Source organism: Cololabis saira, chromosome 17 (assembly GCF_033807715.1).
Source record: "Cololabis saira isolate AMF1-May2022 chromosome 17, fColSai1.1, whole genome shotgun sequence".
Taxonomy (NCBI): Eukaryota; Metazoa; Chordata; class Actinopteri; order Beloniformes; family Belonidae; genus Cololabis; species Cololabis saira.
In genome coordinates this window covers 22,606,593-22,623,842 of record NC_084603.1, presented here as the reverse complement: position 1 = coordinate 22,623,842, position 17,250 = coordinate 22,606,593, and the positions used below count along the sequence as shown (strand labels likewise).

At 37.8% G+C, this 17,250-nt stretch overlaps 2 protein-coding genes across 2 annotated transcripts; one reads left to right on the top strand and one right to left on the bottom strand.

Moving 5' to 3' along the window:
- Window positions 1-3,312: 3,312 nt before the first annotated feature.
- On the bottom strand, window positions 3,313-10,931 carry LOC133464046 (multiple inositol polyphosphate phosphatase 1-like). The gene is made up of 5 exons (XM_061745991.1): window positions 10,304-10,931; window positions 8,442-8,636; window positions 6,303-6,400; window positions 5,675-5,805; window positions 3,313-4,708 (listed from the first exon to the last, which is right to left on the bottom strand). The coding sequence occupies exons 1-5, from the start codon at window positions 10,869-10,871 to the stop codon at window positions 4,324-4,326; spliced, it is 1,377 nt and encodes a 458-aa protein (XP_061601975.1). The 5' UTR covers window positions 10,872-10,931; the 3' UTR covers window positions 3,313-4,323.
- Window positions 10,932-14,342: 3,411 nt separating this feature from the next.
- On the top strand, window positions 14,343-17,250 carry si:dkey-261j15.2 (uncharacterized protein LOC794828 homolog). The gene is made up of 3 exons (XM_061745506.1): window positions 14,343-14,984; window positions 15,864-15,986; window positions 16,957-17,250. Exons 1-3 carry the CDS (start codon window positions 14,585-14,587, stop codon window positions 17,139-17,141), a joined length of 708 nt encoding a protein of 235 aa, XP_061601490.1. The 5' UTR covers window positions 14,343-14,584; the 3' UTR covers window positions 17,142-17,250.

Below are 17,250 nucleotides of genomic sequence, written 5' to 3'. Positions count from 1 at the left end.
GCATTCCGCTGGCCCTGCCTCCGACCCTCCTTCTTCCTCTCACGTCCAATAAATTACCATAATTAGGCGTTTGCCAGCCAATACTAATGCGTGACGGCGCAGTGGGATGAGCGCCGGGAGGACGGTGTCACTTCGTCCGTGTTTTTGCAACAAAAACGCTTGTTTTGTTTTGTAGAGCCGGACAGTGACGTCACGTTACGTTGGGGTTTGAGGAATTTTATTAATGAAGTTTCCTCGGATTTAGTTCCGTGAGTTTCAGTTCAAATCGTGAGCTTTTTTTTTTTTTACATAAACAGGAGCAAAGTTAATCGAAATAGATGATGGTGAACTATGTTCCACGAATGTAGTAGTTTTTATAAGGTGTTTTCATGAAACTTAACTGCGGCGGTCGTGTGGCTTTAAATGCCGGCTATGACAGCGTTAGTAATGTGTCATGTCAAATATGGCGAAATCTCAACTTGAAGATGATATCTAGAACTTACATTTGCGTAATCACAACCTCCAACGGTTGTTCAGTGGTGCTTGTACAGGCAGATGGAGTTAGACTTTAAATTTTGTGTTTATTAATTATTTTACATTATCTAGGATCGGTCTATTATCATTTGGGTATATTATACATTCACTTGCTGGGAATTAAGCTTCATTTGTTGGGATGGAAAATATAGCATTGAGTGTATTGATACAATTCTTTCTGGGTTTTTAGATAATCTTCAATCTTCAATATCATCATCAAATATTGACAAAATATTGCCATTCAATGGCAATAAAAGACAAAGATTCTCTCAAAAATAAAGTATGGTGTCCTCTCAATCATATTATTTCATTTATTTTGAAATGAGACATTCATTTTTCGCTAATCTAGTGTGACTATGAAATCATTTTGGTTACTGTAAGTTGTAAATGCCCCGAACAGGGTCAAGAGTTCAACCAAGCCATCATTTGTAGCCTATGATCATTTGTATTCCCGCATTATGAAGCTAGCTGCAAATAAATTGAATTCAGGTGTTTTATTCTTCACATTTCCTTGTAGTATTGGTGAACTTTTTGTCGTAGTCTAATTGCAGTCTTGTTTTTGGGTTTCTATTTGTCTTACCTTTACCTTACCTGGAAACTGTCAGCCAAATCTGGAAACCCTGCTCGCTGGGGCTCCTCATGATGCACTGTACATCTCCCCATGCTTGTATATGCTGCTACTGCTATCAACTTTTTTGTCTTCCTCCTCCTTCTCCATATTAGGTTTCCTTTGCCTATTTCTATAAGGTTTATTCTAGCCTCATACTTCTCAAGGGATATTCACATAGGTGTGAGATATAGTCACCTTCCATAAATCTTGCCTTGGCAAGCTACTTTTCTTGCCAACACACGACTTGTGGGTTCAGAATCATAACAAGGGACTTGAAGTTGATGTGCCACTGATATGCTTTTGAGCGTGCAATGAAAGGTCTCTGTTAAGAGTGAGTCAGCACAGACCGGGACACGTCGGCCTTACTATAATGCCATCTCCTTCCTCTTTGCTTTATAGTTCTGCAAAACAGCTGGTTCTATTCATTGAGCTGCCTTCTTCTCGTATATGAAATGAATGTTTGCTTTAAACACAGTATGCTCGAGAGGAGTGAATAACGGATCACTTTTCTTCAAAGTCTTCCCCCAAAACAACTATCTGTGGTAATCTCTTGGTCATTGTCTTCTTCATCTGGTGTGTTTTTTGAAAGGCTGTTTGTGTAGTTGGCCTATTCTGTCTGCTTGGTTACAGTTTTTGGTCTGCATGCAGTTGGGCACAGATGACCTGCTGATGCTTCTGGACTGGTGGAAATGATGGTTATGGTTTATGGCCTTGTGCTCACAATGATGACCAAACCGTGAATTTAGGGAAAGATTTCCGCATACATTTTGCAGACCTTAATAGTCTATTCTTTGCATTTACTTTGATACGTTATTGTGTGCTATTGATATGAATTCTGGACCTGGTTTGCAGCTTCGCTCGAATAGTATGTGGTGGAAAAATGTGAAAACTCATCACCTTTTTTTGAATTGTAGAGCAAATAAAAAAATTACTTTGATTGTAGTCAAAGTACTTAATGGATTATATCTGATCTTGTGACTTTCTTAAATTCCAAACAACCGACCTGTCTTGGTGCTATAAACCGAACCTAATTGTTTTATGTAAAGTGTTTCACTCCTATCAATTCAACAGGTGCAAAACACCTTTACACTGCATGATAATAATTATGTTAATAAATTAAGTCCGTATACATCGCAGCATCTCATCTACACAAAAATAATGTGACCTCCCAGTAAATTACCTCTTATACTTATACTTACCTAAACTTACACGGTACAGACTAGGGGCCCAAGGATTCAAGGAGCTTGATTCTTACAGTAGAACTTTAACTATGTGTCCCAGAATGAAACACAACAAAGGATGCATGCATGTTAAGATGTGTAAAATGACAAAGAAAATCAGACAAATACCATCCACAAATGTTAAACAACCACACAGAAACAAGGAATGACTAACATGGGACATTAAACAACCACAGAGAAACAAATTGACCACAAACTGATATATGACACAGAGAGATCAACACCAACCATGAAGAGACAAAGACTGGATTGAACTAAATGCAAAATAAACAAAATGAAAAAGGAGAATTAGAATACCCCAAATAAGATACAAAAAAAGGAATAGTAGAAGAGAAATCACCTGATCGGAGATCCAAAATTACCATAATGAGATAAAAGATGACCTGAAATACACACAGAATGCTACAAAGAGATAAAACAGGACCACAATGAAACAAAAAAGCCACCCCACCAATATGAGACACGGAACAACAATAAACAGATGCAAAATCATGCAAAATATCTGCAGGATACACAGACTGTAATGTGTTGTGTGGGTTTCTTTCATCTCAGCTGTAGTCCTCAATCAGATAAGCTGGGGAACATGTTTCATGTCTGCACGCAGGGGTCCATTGTTTCATAATCCACCAGTGTATGAAGGTTAATTGTTGTAACCAATGGCTCCATATAGGCACTAGATCCGTTTAAAGCCATCTATAAGACCTCTGCTGTGGAGAAGCCCTCTGGCAGTGAGTTGGTAATACCATTCATAAATAGACTTGTATTTCATATTCCTTGAGTGTTCATTAATTTAGAAACAGATTTTTGCAATCACTTAAACCTAAGTAGTGTTTTTTAATACCTTCCACTTTGCAGTAAGTGGCAGCCATACCTGACTGGAGGAAGCTTTTCCATTATTTTTTGGGAAAAAATGAAAACAGGAAACAATAAGGCAAAGGGAAAAATGTAAACAATGCCAAAATAAACTCTTTAATTAATGCTTCAGGTTTTGCATTGAAGTAGAAACACTTTGCAAAAAGATTTACATGGTAAAAGAATTCCAACCAGGATGTTCCTTTTAGAAATCCCAATATTGTTATTTGGCAACAAAAAAAAGCAAGTTTCAGACAGCCACACCCAAACGGTAACCAATTCACCCTTTTTATCACCTTGGATTCCTAGGATTCTGTGCAGAAAAGACTCGGAGAAGCTCATTTGTGCCTTCCTCTCCAGCAGACTGGACCTACTGCAACCTTTGTGGTCTTACAAAACAGACTTTTATACAGTTTCAGCTTATTCGGAATGCTGCGTCCAGAGTTCTGACAAGAACAGACAGAAAACTACATTCTCAATGTTTTTTACAATGGCTAAAAACTACCTAGAAAATAGACTTCATGTTGTTGCTGCTAGTTTACAAATCAACCAATAATTCTGCCAAACATTTGTGATCTCTTTGTAGAATATGAACTAAGCACAACACTGAGGTGCTGGGGAGAGGGGTCGGCTGGAATCGCCCTGAGTAAGAACCAGAGAGAGCGGAAATGCACTTAGCGGCAATGCTGCACACAAATATGAAACATCCTTTTGATATTAAAAGGGTTTCAACTTCAGCCACTTTTAAAGCTAAACTGAAAAACTGTAATCTTTCTTTGGTCTTTGTTCTATTATTTTTCTGCCACACATATTAATGCACTGTAACTATGTTGTTCGTTATCTATTTGAATCAGAGTTTGTGTTTTTAGTATCTTTTTAAAAAATGTGATCGACTTTGGTCTAGTTTTGAGATTAATTCTCTTGCTGATTTTACTATTTATTGTTTCTAATATCCTGATGTGTTTTGTTTGCCTTTGTAAAGTACTCTGCATTGTATTGGAAATGTGCAGTATAAATAAAGTGCCTAATGTTCACTCAATTTTGCAAATAAAAGATAATAAAGCCAACATAAAGCCTTCCATTTCAATCTTTCAGAATCTGCCTTGCCTAGACATCAACAGTATTCCTGAACAGCTGGCATTCGGTCTCAAAGTCACAGCCCTGGAGCAGATGGCTGTAGTGATCTCTGACGCTCTGATAGAGCGGCATGGACGACTCCTGCTCCGTCAAACCTGGGAACGCCATCGGCTTCTCGTTGAGCAGTGGCTGCAGTCTGAGGTCGCCTCCCCCACAGTCGTACAGCACCAGGATGAAGTTAGCTGCATAAGGCAGCATACGACTCGAGCGGAAAGAGCGTTGGGTCTGTGAGGCGTAGTTTGTTGACGTCAGGGTCTCGTTGTCCTTGAAGAAGCCCAGGAGGGTGAGAAGTGGCAGGAGGGTCTCTGCGTGGCCCACCTGGACCGTCACGGCCTCACTCACCTGCTGGCCTGACCTGGAAGAGACCGCAGCCATGTACGTTTACAGGTCACACAGAGTAAGCTCTGTTTTATGACACAAGAAGGTCCCATTTATTTAGAAAAAAGATTTAATTTAGGGGGAAAACTCAATGCCAAGTAGCAATTGTATCAAAGTATCTATAAAAATTAAAATAACCTGACAGCAGTTAACTGGGATCAGGCTGGTGTATTTGTGTAAACAAATTTAGAAACTAGTCAGTGAGTAATTTAATATTTTCAAGTCACTCACATGTTAACGATCGTTGTCTTGGTCCATGCCTATTTTTTTCCTAAGTTCATGTACATATATGTCTTTTTCCTTTGTCCTTTGTTCGTAAAAATTAAGAGTGAATTTTCACGCTAATCAATTAATTGACGTCATAGCTCAGTTACAGCAAAACAGGAAACTAGGATACATGATACTATCATCACCATGAACAATGTAAATTGTTTTCCTCTTGCCAAACAAGATTCTCATTTCAAAAACAAATTCTCTTTAAATTTCCCTGAATGCAACAAACAAAATAATATCTAAGTGAACCTTGAAAGAAAAAAAAATTAAAGTGATTTTTTTTTTTTAAACACACACTTTCATAATAATTAGTGCATGTTCCAAGATTAAAGTTTCTCTTTTACAATGTTTTCGTTATGAAGAGGTAAATCATTTAGCGGAGAACCTTGGAACCCTACTGTATCTGCTGTGTAGAGCGCCAGGAAAAACAAAAACAAGGATTGTCAAAGATTATTCTCATCATCTCAGTGAGTAATCCTTTCAGCTCTGACTGAAACACAGTTAAAGTCTGACAGGATGAGAAATGAAGGAGAGTTTGAATAAATGTGCCCTTTGGTTGTCTTTTTTCTTCATTAAATGTAACACACATGTAAATATATGTACCGGTACATATATATGTAGGCCATTATTTTAAGAAGGGGACAGTTTGTAGCGTTTAGATTTCACTCACTTATTTTCGTTGGCTGCTTTGTCCAGGCGACTGAACACGTCATGGAACAGAATACAGCTCGACTTGCTGTTGATATCATGTCCATAACCACGTTTCCAAAATTGCTTCAGATCAAGTGCATACTCCATAACCTGTTGAACCCGATTGGACACATGAGCCCCTGCCAGGATGTAAGCTTAGTTACATGATTATTAGCACAAAACACACACATGCTTCTCAGTCACCATTCAGTGTAGCAAAGCAGAGAACGCAAGAATTTTTTCCAACCAGATCCTCAAATACACATCTATAAAAATGTAAAACAGACTGAAGAAAATTGCATTGCAAGAATCAATCATTGACATTGTTTAATCAAATGATTTGAGGTTCAAGATTGGAAAATTAAACAACTTGGTACCATCTAAAATATAAAAAAATATATATTTTTGCATTTTGAGATGAAAAAAAACGTGAGGAAAGCGAAACATACAGGTCTAATTTGTGATTAAATATAATCAATGAATTGTTAAACGTAGTTTAAGCTAAAACAAGCATACGTACAGCCCTCAGGGTTGAATGTGTAATGTGTATGCTCACTAAGCTGAAATAATAGATGTGACGTTTGAAGTTGTCTGACTGTTTGCTGTACCTGTGCATCCAACTCATCAAAGAGGCGACACCAAGGCGAGTTCTTCGTCTTGATCGCAAACTCATAAGCGCAAAAGTAGAACGCGGCTTCTGCCATGTCTGTGGGAGAAAGGTTGCAGTCAAACACCGTTCAGAAATGAAGTGAGGTATTTCAGGTAACTAGTGGAAGAAAAGAACTGAAAGCTGGAGACAAGATGATTAAGCCATAATTACATTGCCATACAAACAGGGATATGAAAAATGCCATTACATGTATTAAGTCTGCATTGAAACCCAATGTGTATACAAAAAAAGGCAAAGTGCAAAAAGTGCAGTGGTTTTATACTGATCTAATTATTGACGTGTTGTATATCAGTAATGCAAAATTAGGGTCCTTATTGTGCAGGTGTTTTTTTTTCTCTTCCTCTATCAATCAGTGTGAGTCTGCATTGGACTTGGTGTTCAGCTTGTCAAACACCAGCCACACCTAAAAAACAGTCTTTATAGTTTATTAAACCTATTCTTTCTACTGTTCATTGCCAAAGGGTATCATGCTCCGATCTAGTAACTAAACAACCTTGGTGGGCTTTACACTTGATATCGCTGCCATGTCTAACTTTCCTTGTCTTGGCACGGACATCCAGTAAAATGTTGTTTCTCCACTAAGGGTATAAAAGGTTATGAAAAACTGTAAATGTTAAGAGTTTAATAAGGAAGAGTTTTCTAGCTGGAACAGAGTGCGTGCTAATTTAGTTTCTAACACATTTATTGTAGCTATATAACTTGTTTCTTTGGACCTCGATCTGTAATTGAAATTGAGACCATGTGAGAAGTCACTGCTGGGCTGATGAATGAAAGGGCCCCAAAAGAAGACGATTGCTAAAGGTTGGAGGCCACTGGTCTGATCTTAGACAATATAATGCATGTTATTTTCTTTGAATATTTAATGTAATATAAACAAAGTATTATAAACAATTTGAAAAATTATTTTACTTTGTAGATAAACGTAGGTTTAACTTTTTGCGCTGTTGTGTTTTCTAACATTACAAAACAGCACCACCTACTGTGCAAGGACACATTACACTATTACAGCATATGAAACGTACACCACATGCCAATCAGACAGATGCCGCATTTAAAATGTGGCAGGATGCGCTCCGGTTAGTATCCAACTAATAATATATGTTTATTATGAACCCTTTAACTTTAAAAATACATAAACTCTTGTACTTAAGAACTATTTTTTTTACTGTCACCTGCTATGTACCAACTTTTTCCCCCTTGAAAATATTAAATCTGTAATAACTGCTGCATACATCCTGGTCTATTTCCATGATTATATTATGATGCTGGCTTGAAGAAAAAAAAAGAAATCAAGCTCAAACCACACCGAAGTGGTTCACAAATATATAGTTCATGCTACTGCTGTGATGGTATTGCTGTGGAGAGTTAGACATGGCAGAGATATCAATTCTGATTACACGAGTAATTCCTTTTCATATCTTTTTTTTTCTTATCTTAAGTTTATTTTACGGTGATATAGAGTTTAGTCTGTTACATAGAATTGATTTTTTGGCTTTGGTTTCTTCAACGCTTGAGATGTAACGTTAACAACATGTAACTGATGTATTTCAAGATTATAAATTGACCATAGGAATGAGTGTGAGCACATATGGTTATTTTTCTATACGTATAACCCTGTGAAAGGGTGCACCCCACTCTTCACCTGAAGCCCCCTGCGACAGGCTCCAGCAGGCCTCTGACAATGTACTGTATACATAATGGATGGAGGGCTGGATGAAAAAGCTACTAAGTAAGTGAGACAGTAAGACATAGGGCTCCTTTTTTTTTCAATCACGTGAATTTGTAGGCCTGTTTTGACAGGATCTGGTTCTTTCATTGTTGATTCATTTTGTTTTGTAAGTCTGCATTGTGCTCACATGGTGAATTTTCGAACAAAACGCTTTTGTTGCCAGTCCGTCCACACACTGGGATATTTTACCAAGGACCAGGTACAATACCAATACGGGGAAGCTGGTGGTCATTGAACTGAAAAAAATATAATTAAGCTGCCGTCCATCAACAACAAATGCATGCACAGTATTTCTTCACTTTTTCATGTAAAAAAAAAAGTTGCCTGAACCCCGTTTCCTCCACTGACCGTGTGTGATAAGAGAGTATGCCACTCCGAGGCGGTCAGCGATCTTCTGCTGGACCCTTGTCATCTCTGCCCCCTGCTTGAACTTGTCCAGCTCTGTCATGGCTGAAGGGTTTTTATCAACCTCCTCCACGAACTTGGTGCACTGGTCAAAGAACCTCATGAGGGCATCATTCACTGCATGCTCAAACTCCATGTCTGGATGAAAAATAAGCAAATTTGAGTGAAAGTACATTAGTGTTAAAGCTTGTATCACATAGCCTCATCAGAGACGTTTGTTCATGTATGCAAGTCCCCTGTACCCACCAAAGAGGCCCCAGACTATAAAACTAACCTACATATGCAGAATTTGGGGAGAAATAAACAGATCAGCCTTCCTTTGCAGCCACCTCAAATATAACATTTAAGTACTTCAAAGTGAAATGCTTAAATTATGCCTCAGGGTTTGGTCTGAGATGGCTTTCTCAAAAACCTGTGAGTTTTTAAAGTCCAAGTTTCATAGCTGTTTTTTCCTCATAAATGTGCATGTTTTTTAAATGAAAAAAATAAAATAAATAAAAAGGTTTATCTGGCTAATTTGTGAGTTTAAAAAGTCAAGAATTTTCTGTTTTTTTTTTGTTTTTTTGTGATCAAATGTTTTTATTTATTTTTCACGAATTTCTTATTATCAACGGTGGCATCCACAATGATGTAAACAAACATTAACACATATCCTCACCCCCTTCCAAACCCACCCCTTGGACCTAAGCATTTGATGAAAACAATTGATAATAAAGAAAGACAAAAAAAAAAATAATACAAAGATAATAGAACAAAGGACAAAATAAAACAAAGGCAAAAACATAATAATATCAAAACCTGGACAAGGATAGCTGCAACAAGGTAGTCTAGGTCAATTTTGAATACATCTTTCAAGTTTGGCCTTAATTTTATCTGCTGCCATATACTAAAATAAAATATTTTGTTGTTTTGCATTATGGAATCGGGCTGGAGATATTTCCAGGTAGATAATATAAAGAAAAGTCAGATACCAATGGGAGATGTTAAGCGTGTGTGGTGAGAAGTCCTTAATTTTGTAAGACTAGAAAGGATTAGATGCGTTTTGAGGGGCTCCCTTGGAAAATTTTATAAGACGTGGGACCCGTTTTTTGTGTATGTCCGAGAGCTGGACTTCCCAGCGATTCCCGAGTGACCCATTACATATTTCAGTGATATAGTTGAGACATGACAGATTGCCGAACTGACCAACAGCTATTACTTTAAATTTTAGTATTTTGTGTTATTATTCATATACTGTATTTATATATTTTTTTTTTACGTTATTAAGCTATCTTTTGTCTTTAGTCTTCGTCTTGAGTTTTGTCCTTTAGTTTGTAGTATTTGTCCTGTCTTGGTTTATTTTTGGTCTTATTCTGTTTTTATCTTGCCTGCTTTTTGCATTGTTGCATGATTACTCCATTGACCAATGTTACTGTAATGTTGTTTTTATTTGAAAATTCCAATAAACAGATTGTGGGAAAAAAAAGCATGTGTGGTGGTTTCCATCTTACTGCTATTATCTTTTTTGCTGCTGTTAGGCCAGCAAGCAAAATTCGTTTTTGACATAGTGAAGCATTGATTGTTGTTAAATTATTTAAAATAAGTGTTTGAGGGTTTATTGTAATATTCTGTACTGTTATCGAGGATAATGCAGTTGCAACCTGTTGCCAGAAATGTGCAACAGGTTGGCATTTCTTTTGTTGTTTTTTTGGTTTTACAAATTTCTAAAGTTCATGAAGGCAGACTCTAAATTTCCATTGCAAATGTGTAAGTGTATAGAGTGAAGATATCTGAGAAAATGACACACAGATAAACATGCCCATCACCTTCAATGGCCCACAGCTGCGTCAGCCCCGCCTGGAAGGACAGCGTGCTGTTGACGCATCTGTGCTTGGAGCTGGTTATGAACTTGAAGAGTCCCCCTCGAAGCTTCTCCCGTGAAACCAAAGAGGGGAACAGCTTGGACATCCGCATGGCCAGATGTCTGAGGTCGTCTACACCTTTCTGGACCAGCCTTCCATCCATGTCCTCGGTGTACCACTGAGTCCAGCTCTGCAGCTCCTGCAGCAAGCCCTGCTGGGCAGGGGCGTTCCGGACCACATCGTACATTCTCCCCATCTTCTTCACGTTTTTGGTCGTCGGGTATCTCGTCCCGTGCCTGACTACGGCGGTCAGGTGAATTGGCCGACATTGCGCGGACGGAGGCTGTAAAATAGATCTGTTGACAGCAAGTATGTCGCCTATGAGATACGGGTTCACCTCTTCATACCTCCCTTTCGTGCTGAAATATTTCGCAATTGAAGGTATATTTAGATATTCCTCGGGAGAGCAGCCGAAAAGGCCGGTGATGGAAATGATGTGGATAAAAACTACTTTCCATAAAGTGATCGACATGATTTGTTGATACTTTGGACTGCATACACGGCCGTGTGCAGAGCCAAAAACTGAGTCACGTGGTCCACGTGGGCCTGACTGAGCGATGAGTTCGAGGACGCACGGAAATATGAGCTTCTCTCAAACCTCTGATTCGTCTGTTCATCTGAGTCCTTTATTTATTTTTTATTTATTTATTTATTTGCACAATGACAACAGTACATTTTTTTTAATCATACAAGGACAAATAATTTGTGCAGGAGAGGAAAAGAAGCCCGAAGGGCTTATAAAAAACCCTCCCCCTCAATACAAAATCACCAAAACAAATCAATCAATAGAAAAAGAATAGAAAGAAAAGAAACAAAGAAAAATACAATAAACACCCAAACAAAAATATCCATGAAATGGCAATTTCATTTTAGTACGAATAGCCTGTTAATTCTGACTATGTAAAAGATACCCCATTAAGTTGGTCCTAAACATTTTTAAGGATCACACTAACTTAAGAGTATCTAAACAGTTCCAGAGTTGAGGGCCATGGAATTTGATAAAGGATTGGTGACTGGAGGTACGACAAAGAGGTAAATGAAAGTTCTTCCCACCTCTAACTGAATAAGAATGAATATCTGATGATAACAGAAAAAAATTATGAAATTTGAAATGAATGAACTTAAACATAAACAGTCTTCTTCTCAATGCCATTTTAGTTAAACGTTGTATACCGTGGGTTATTTTTACTTTTTTTTAATAAAGTTAATATGGAGGAAAAACAGCAATTCCTTATTGTACCTGCAGAGGGGTGAAGTCAGCTTCGAGGTTATTTTTCCATTAAAAAGACAAAATGCCATGGGTGAAAATTGTCACGAATATGTATTTCTTACAAAAAGTAATGTAATTATAAGTGAAAGAATGTTTAGCAGGTATCCTTTTGGAGTTTGGACTTCAGGTGAAATGGAGAGGAGGCTAAAAGTAACAACACTGACTGTAATAACAGCTGAAATAACATGAAACTGTCAGTAAACATTAACTTTTCTGCACCACAGTAGCACTTTTAAATAACTTTCATCTAATGGAATAACATGCTGAACATAAAATTCATAAAAGGATGAACTTTAATATGAGTGTGTGTGTGTGTGTGTGTGTGTGTGTGTGTGTGTGTGTGTGTGTGTGTCTGCATCTTTGTTTTTCATCCTCACTTCAAATATTTATTTTATTATAAAAAGTTAAAAAAAAAAACAGAACATCGGCAGCATAACACAAAACAAAAAACACAAAACTTTCCTTAGTAGGATCTAATTCACTCATGAGTCTTGAGGTCTTGTTTGGCATTACATTTAAATGCAATCTTTGCAGATCTTATGATGATTCATCCTCCATTCTTTCCTCGTCCTTACTGAATTTCTGGTGCCTGAGACATTTCCTAAGCAGTTCATCACAAGGAGCCATTTTCTGGTTGTATTTTTCCAGATGTTTGTTGTTTCATCCTGGATGGTGGATGAAACAACATTCACTCAGCATCATTAAAGAGTTTTGAAGGTGTTATTATACTTAAGTTGTTAAAAAGTAATGTAGCTACACTTCATCTCTAAAGAGTAATTTTTTTTCATACCTTATCTCAAAGACACTTCTGTATGAACACACATTTGGTGTCAGCTCTTGTTAAATGTCAGAGTGACATCGCACTTTCAGGGGAGCTTGGTCCTAGGGACAGAAAATGTTCAGTAAGACAAAACATTTATATAGGCTATGGACATTCAAAATATGATAGCCCTACTATTCTTTTGTATCATGCTTTACAACTTGATTAATGGTATTAAAAGCAGTGTAAAGAAAAATAAGAATGAGTGCAAGTGTTATTAAACACATCTGGCTGGAGTGAAGCTTGTAAACGCCAGACTGCAATCCTCTGTTGGCATCAGGATGATTGGATCGTGATTGTTTTTGTTTTATGATACCGTAACTATTTGCACAAAGTAATGATATTAACCAATCTGTAATGAGTTATTGGTAATGTGTTCAATACGCAATAATAAATAAATAACGAATCTGTTGTGTTACTTAACAGTTAAAATAACGTCATACTTCAAGGTTTAAAATGGAACGCCAGTTTCAAAGTAGCCACTGTTTGAACCTCCACCAGTAGAGGGCGCTAGTCTGCAGATGTCTGTGACCGAAGTTGTCACGTTTGTTGCATTCAAGTGATCCCGGGTGCTCCCCCCCATCAAAAACTTGCTTGTTGTCCATTAAATGGATTTTGGAACTCTATCCACTCATTTACAAAAACTGCATTGGCGACACAATTTGATTTATCCCCATGTGCCTATTTATTAAATGAACTGCCAGAAATACGAATGGACTCAAAGAAATACAGACTGCTAATTACAATAACATATTATGCAAAAAAATGTATTCCTCTACGTTGGAAAGGGGAACAGCTGCCCACCTTTTGAAATGTTCAAAGAACAAATAATACAATTCCTCCCATTGGAGAGGTTAACTCTCGGAGGACACGGCCGAGAACAATGTTCCGTGAACTGTGGTCTCCACTCTTAAATCAATTAGGGGGAGAAAGTATGGACTGACATGACTCACTAAATGAGTTGATCATTTGTCAAAATGTTGCTGTTATCTCATGTACTCACTGTATATATATTCACTGTATTTATTAACCATTGTCTGCGTCTAATTTTTGTCTGTTTGTTTTTTTTTTTTCTTTTTTTCTCTTGTTTTGTTTTGTCAATGTTTGTCCCCTATTATAAAATAATAAAAAGATATTTAAAAAAAAAAAAAAAAAAAAAACTTGCTTGTTTCTCAACCGCGGTTGAATTGGTTTGATATTGGATATTGGATATTCGACATTCAAAGACATCCATTTAACTTGTGATACATAACACTGATTTTGGTCATATTGCTTGTGATGTGTTCATGGTCATCTAGACTATTTATCACAAGAGAGTAATTATTATAAAATCATATTATGGGCTGATTTAATGAGGTTTAATGATGATTTAATGACGTTTAATGAATTCAACACCAAATGAATTCAACACCCATAAAACTTGTGATACATAACACTGATTGTTTTCAAACCACTTGTGATGTGTTCATGGTCATTCCAGACTATATATCACAAGACAGTAATTAAAAAAAAATCATACTATGGGCTGATTAATGACTATAATAATTACAGTCTTGTGATATATAGTCTGGATGACCATGAACGCATCACAAGTGGTTTGAAAACAATTGGTGTTATGTATCACAAGTTTTATGGGTGTTGGATTCATTAAACCACATTAATCAGCCCATAGTATGATTTTTTTTTTTTAATAATTACTGTCTTGTGATATATAGTCTAGATGACCATGAACACATCACAAGCAATATGACCAAAATCAGTGGTATGTATCACAAGTTAAATGGATGTCTTTGAATATCCAATATCCAATATCAAACCAATTCAACCGCGGTTGTTTCTCAACTTTTACACCAAGCTGGTTCCAGGGCTGGTTCTGGGCTAGAGCCAGACTTAGCACCAGTTCTTTGGTTTTACACAGCCTAAGCACCGGCTTCTGGTCTAGGAAAAGAACCACGTTACGTGCTTACGTCAGGGGCTGGGGGCGGGGCTACTGAACAACCAGCAGAGTAAACACGGAAGAGCGCCATTTTTAAACAACGGAGCGTTGAAGACGGCGTTAGCAGACTCTTTTATTATTACATCCATTGATTTAATAATGGATGTAGAAAAGAAGCAGCAGTGGTCCGTGGAGGAGACAACCTGTCTCCTGGCAGTGTGGTCCTCCGCGGAGATTCAGCGGAAGCTAGAGAGGGGGTCAAGGACCAAACCGGTCTTTAGAAAGATCCAACGAGAAATGGCTGGAGGAGGCTACGAGCGGAGCATCGACCAGCTTGAAAACAAGCTGGAAACACTCAAGGAAGATTACAGGGACCAGAAATGGGACATGGGGCGTAGCGGCAGTGGTCGGCCCCCAAATAACCCACATTTCGATGTCCTCCATGCTGTGCTCGGCCACCGACCGGCGTACAACACCACCGGAGCGCTGAACTCCAGGACGGCCATGCGGGAGTCAGTCCTGCAGGGATCAGCGCTGCAGCAACACTACACACAGGCTGGTACGTTTAGTGATCACATGTTTCGCCGACTGGAGCTTAACTTATCGAACTATTACTTTCTGACCGCGGTTGAATTGGTTTGATATTGGATATTCGACATTAACACCCATAAAACTTGTGATACATACCACTGATTTTGGTCAAACCACTTGTGATGTGTTCATGGTCATCCAGACTATATATCACAAAACAGTAATTATTAAAAAATCATATATATGGGCTGATTTAAAAATCATATATATGGGCTGATTTAAAAAGCATATATAGCCTATGGGCTGATTTAATGTGGTTTAATGAATTCAACACCCATAAAACTTGTGATACATAACACCAATTGTTTTATGGGTGTTGAATTCATTATATCAGCCCATAATATGATTTTTAAATCAGCCAATATATATGATTTTTTTAATAATTACCGTTTTGTGATATATAGTCTAGATCAGTGGTTCTCAACTCCGGTCCTCGGGACCCCCTGCCCTGCATGTCTTAGATGTTTCACTGCTTCAGCACACCGTGATACAAGGAGCTGTGTCATCAACAGAACTGTCCAGACTTTGATGACAAGCTGGTGATGACTGTTAATTTGAATCAGGTGTGCTGAAACAGGGAAACATCTAAGACATGCAGGGCAGGGGGTCCCGAGGACCGGAGTTGAGAACCACTGGTCTAGATGACCGTGAACACATCACAAGTGGTTTGACCAAAATCAGTGGTATATATCACAAGTTTTATGGGTGTTAATGTCGAATATCCAATATCCAATATCAAACCAATTCAACCGCGGTGAACTATTACTTTCTGAAATCAGTGTTACTTGGGTGCAGTTGGTAATTTTGTTTACTAAAGCACTGTTCTCTTCTTTTTTGTTGCTTATAGACTTCACAGACCTGGGTGAGTCCCAGGAGCCGATAACAATACATTCAACTCCCCTGAGGAGTAGCTCACCATCGCCATCTTCCTCCTCAAGCCACAGATCAGGCCCACACCAGTCCAGACCAGGTAAGATTTGTTGTACTGGGTATATAGTAACCACCGCGGTTGAATTGGTTTAATATTGGATATTCGAGATTCAAAGACCTCCATTTAACTTGTGATACATACCACTGATTTTGGTCATATTTCTTGTGATGTGTTCATGGTCATCTAGAGTCTAGACTATGTATCACAAGAGAGTAATTATTATAAAATCATATTATGGGCTGATTTAATGAGGTTTAATGAATTCAACACCAAATGAATTCAACACCCATAAAACTTGTGATACACTGATTTTGGTCAAACCACTTGTGATGTGTTCATGGTCATCCAGACTATATATCACAAGACTGTAATTATTATAAAATCATACTATGGGCTGATTTAATGAATTCAACACCCATAAAAATAAATAATTACTGTCTTGTGATATATAGTCTGGATGACCATGAACACATCACAAGTGGTTTGAAAACAATTGGTGTCATGTATCACAAGTTTTATGGGTGTTGAATTCCTTAAACCTCATTAAATCATCATTAAACCTCATTAAATCAGCCCATAATATGATTTTATAATAATTACTCTCTTGTGATATATAGTCTAGATGACCATGAACACATCACAAGCAATATGACCAAAATCAGTGGTATGTATCACAAGTTAAATGGATGTCTTTGAATGTTGAATATCCAATATCAAACCAAATTTAACCGCAGTATAGTAACGATAGTCTGTTACACCAGATGGTTTTCAAAACATAGAGATATAGAGGCCTACTACAGCCAGGCCCTGACCAAAAAAACAGTCTTTCACTTACCACTGTGGCATGTATCTATCAATCTGGATATTAAATAATATTGTTTGGTCTGGCAACTCTCCATGGAGAAAGTTACAAATACTAACAATTGAAATAAGTCAAATGTACTTGATTGTAATGTGTGGCGCGGAGTAGAAGTTGTAGTTTAATTGTTATTGCTCTTTTTTTCCACAGGGAAACGCAAAAGAGACACGGACATGTGGGACTACCTTGAGCAAGCGGACAAAAGGTTTCTGCAGCAGACCACAGACATGAACACTGCGCTGCTGCAGGAGATGCGTGAAATGCGTGAGCAGTCGGCCGCATACATTGGACTGATGGGACGCATGGTGTCTCTGATGGAGGCTCAACAGAAATGAACATTTCATTTCCAGTTCTACTTATTGTTGCACAGCACTGTCCACTTTTACACTTTTACTTTTTTCTATATATTTTTTACTTTTTAAATAAAGACATTTTTGAAGTTGA

Bases quoted from the DNA above. Each gene is read 5' to 3' on its own strand.
- LOC133464046 (XM_061745991.1), bottom strand. From the start codon at position 10,871: ATGTCGATCACTTTATGGAAAGTAGTTTTTATCCACATCATTTCCATC. The intron at 6,401-8,441 runs GTCAGTGGAGGA...TTTCTCCCACAG, and splicing joins ATACTCTCTTATCACACACG to ACATGGCAGAAGCCGCGTTC. The intron at 5,806-6,302 runs GTACAGCAAACA...CGGGTTCAACAG, and splicing joins TTGATGAGTTGGATGCACAG to GTTATGGAGTATGCACTTGA.
- si:dkey-261j15.2 (XM_061745506.1), top strand. From the start codon at position 14,585: ATGGATGTAGAAAAGAAGCAGCAGTGGTCCGTGGAGGAGACAACCTGT. The intron at 14,985-15,863 runs GTACGTTTAGTG...TGTTGCTTATAG, and splicing joins GCAACACTACACACAGGCTG to ACTTCACAGACCTGGGTGAG. The intron at 15,987-16,956 runs GTAAGATTTGTT...TTTTTTCCACAG, and splicing joins CCCACACCAGTCCAGACCAG to GGAAACGCAAAAGAGACACG.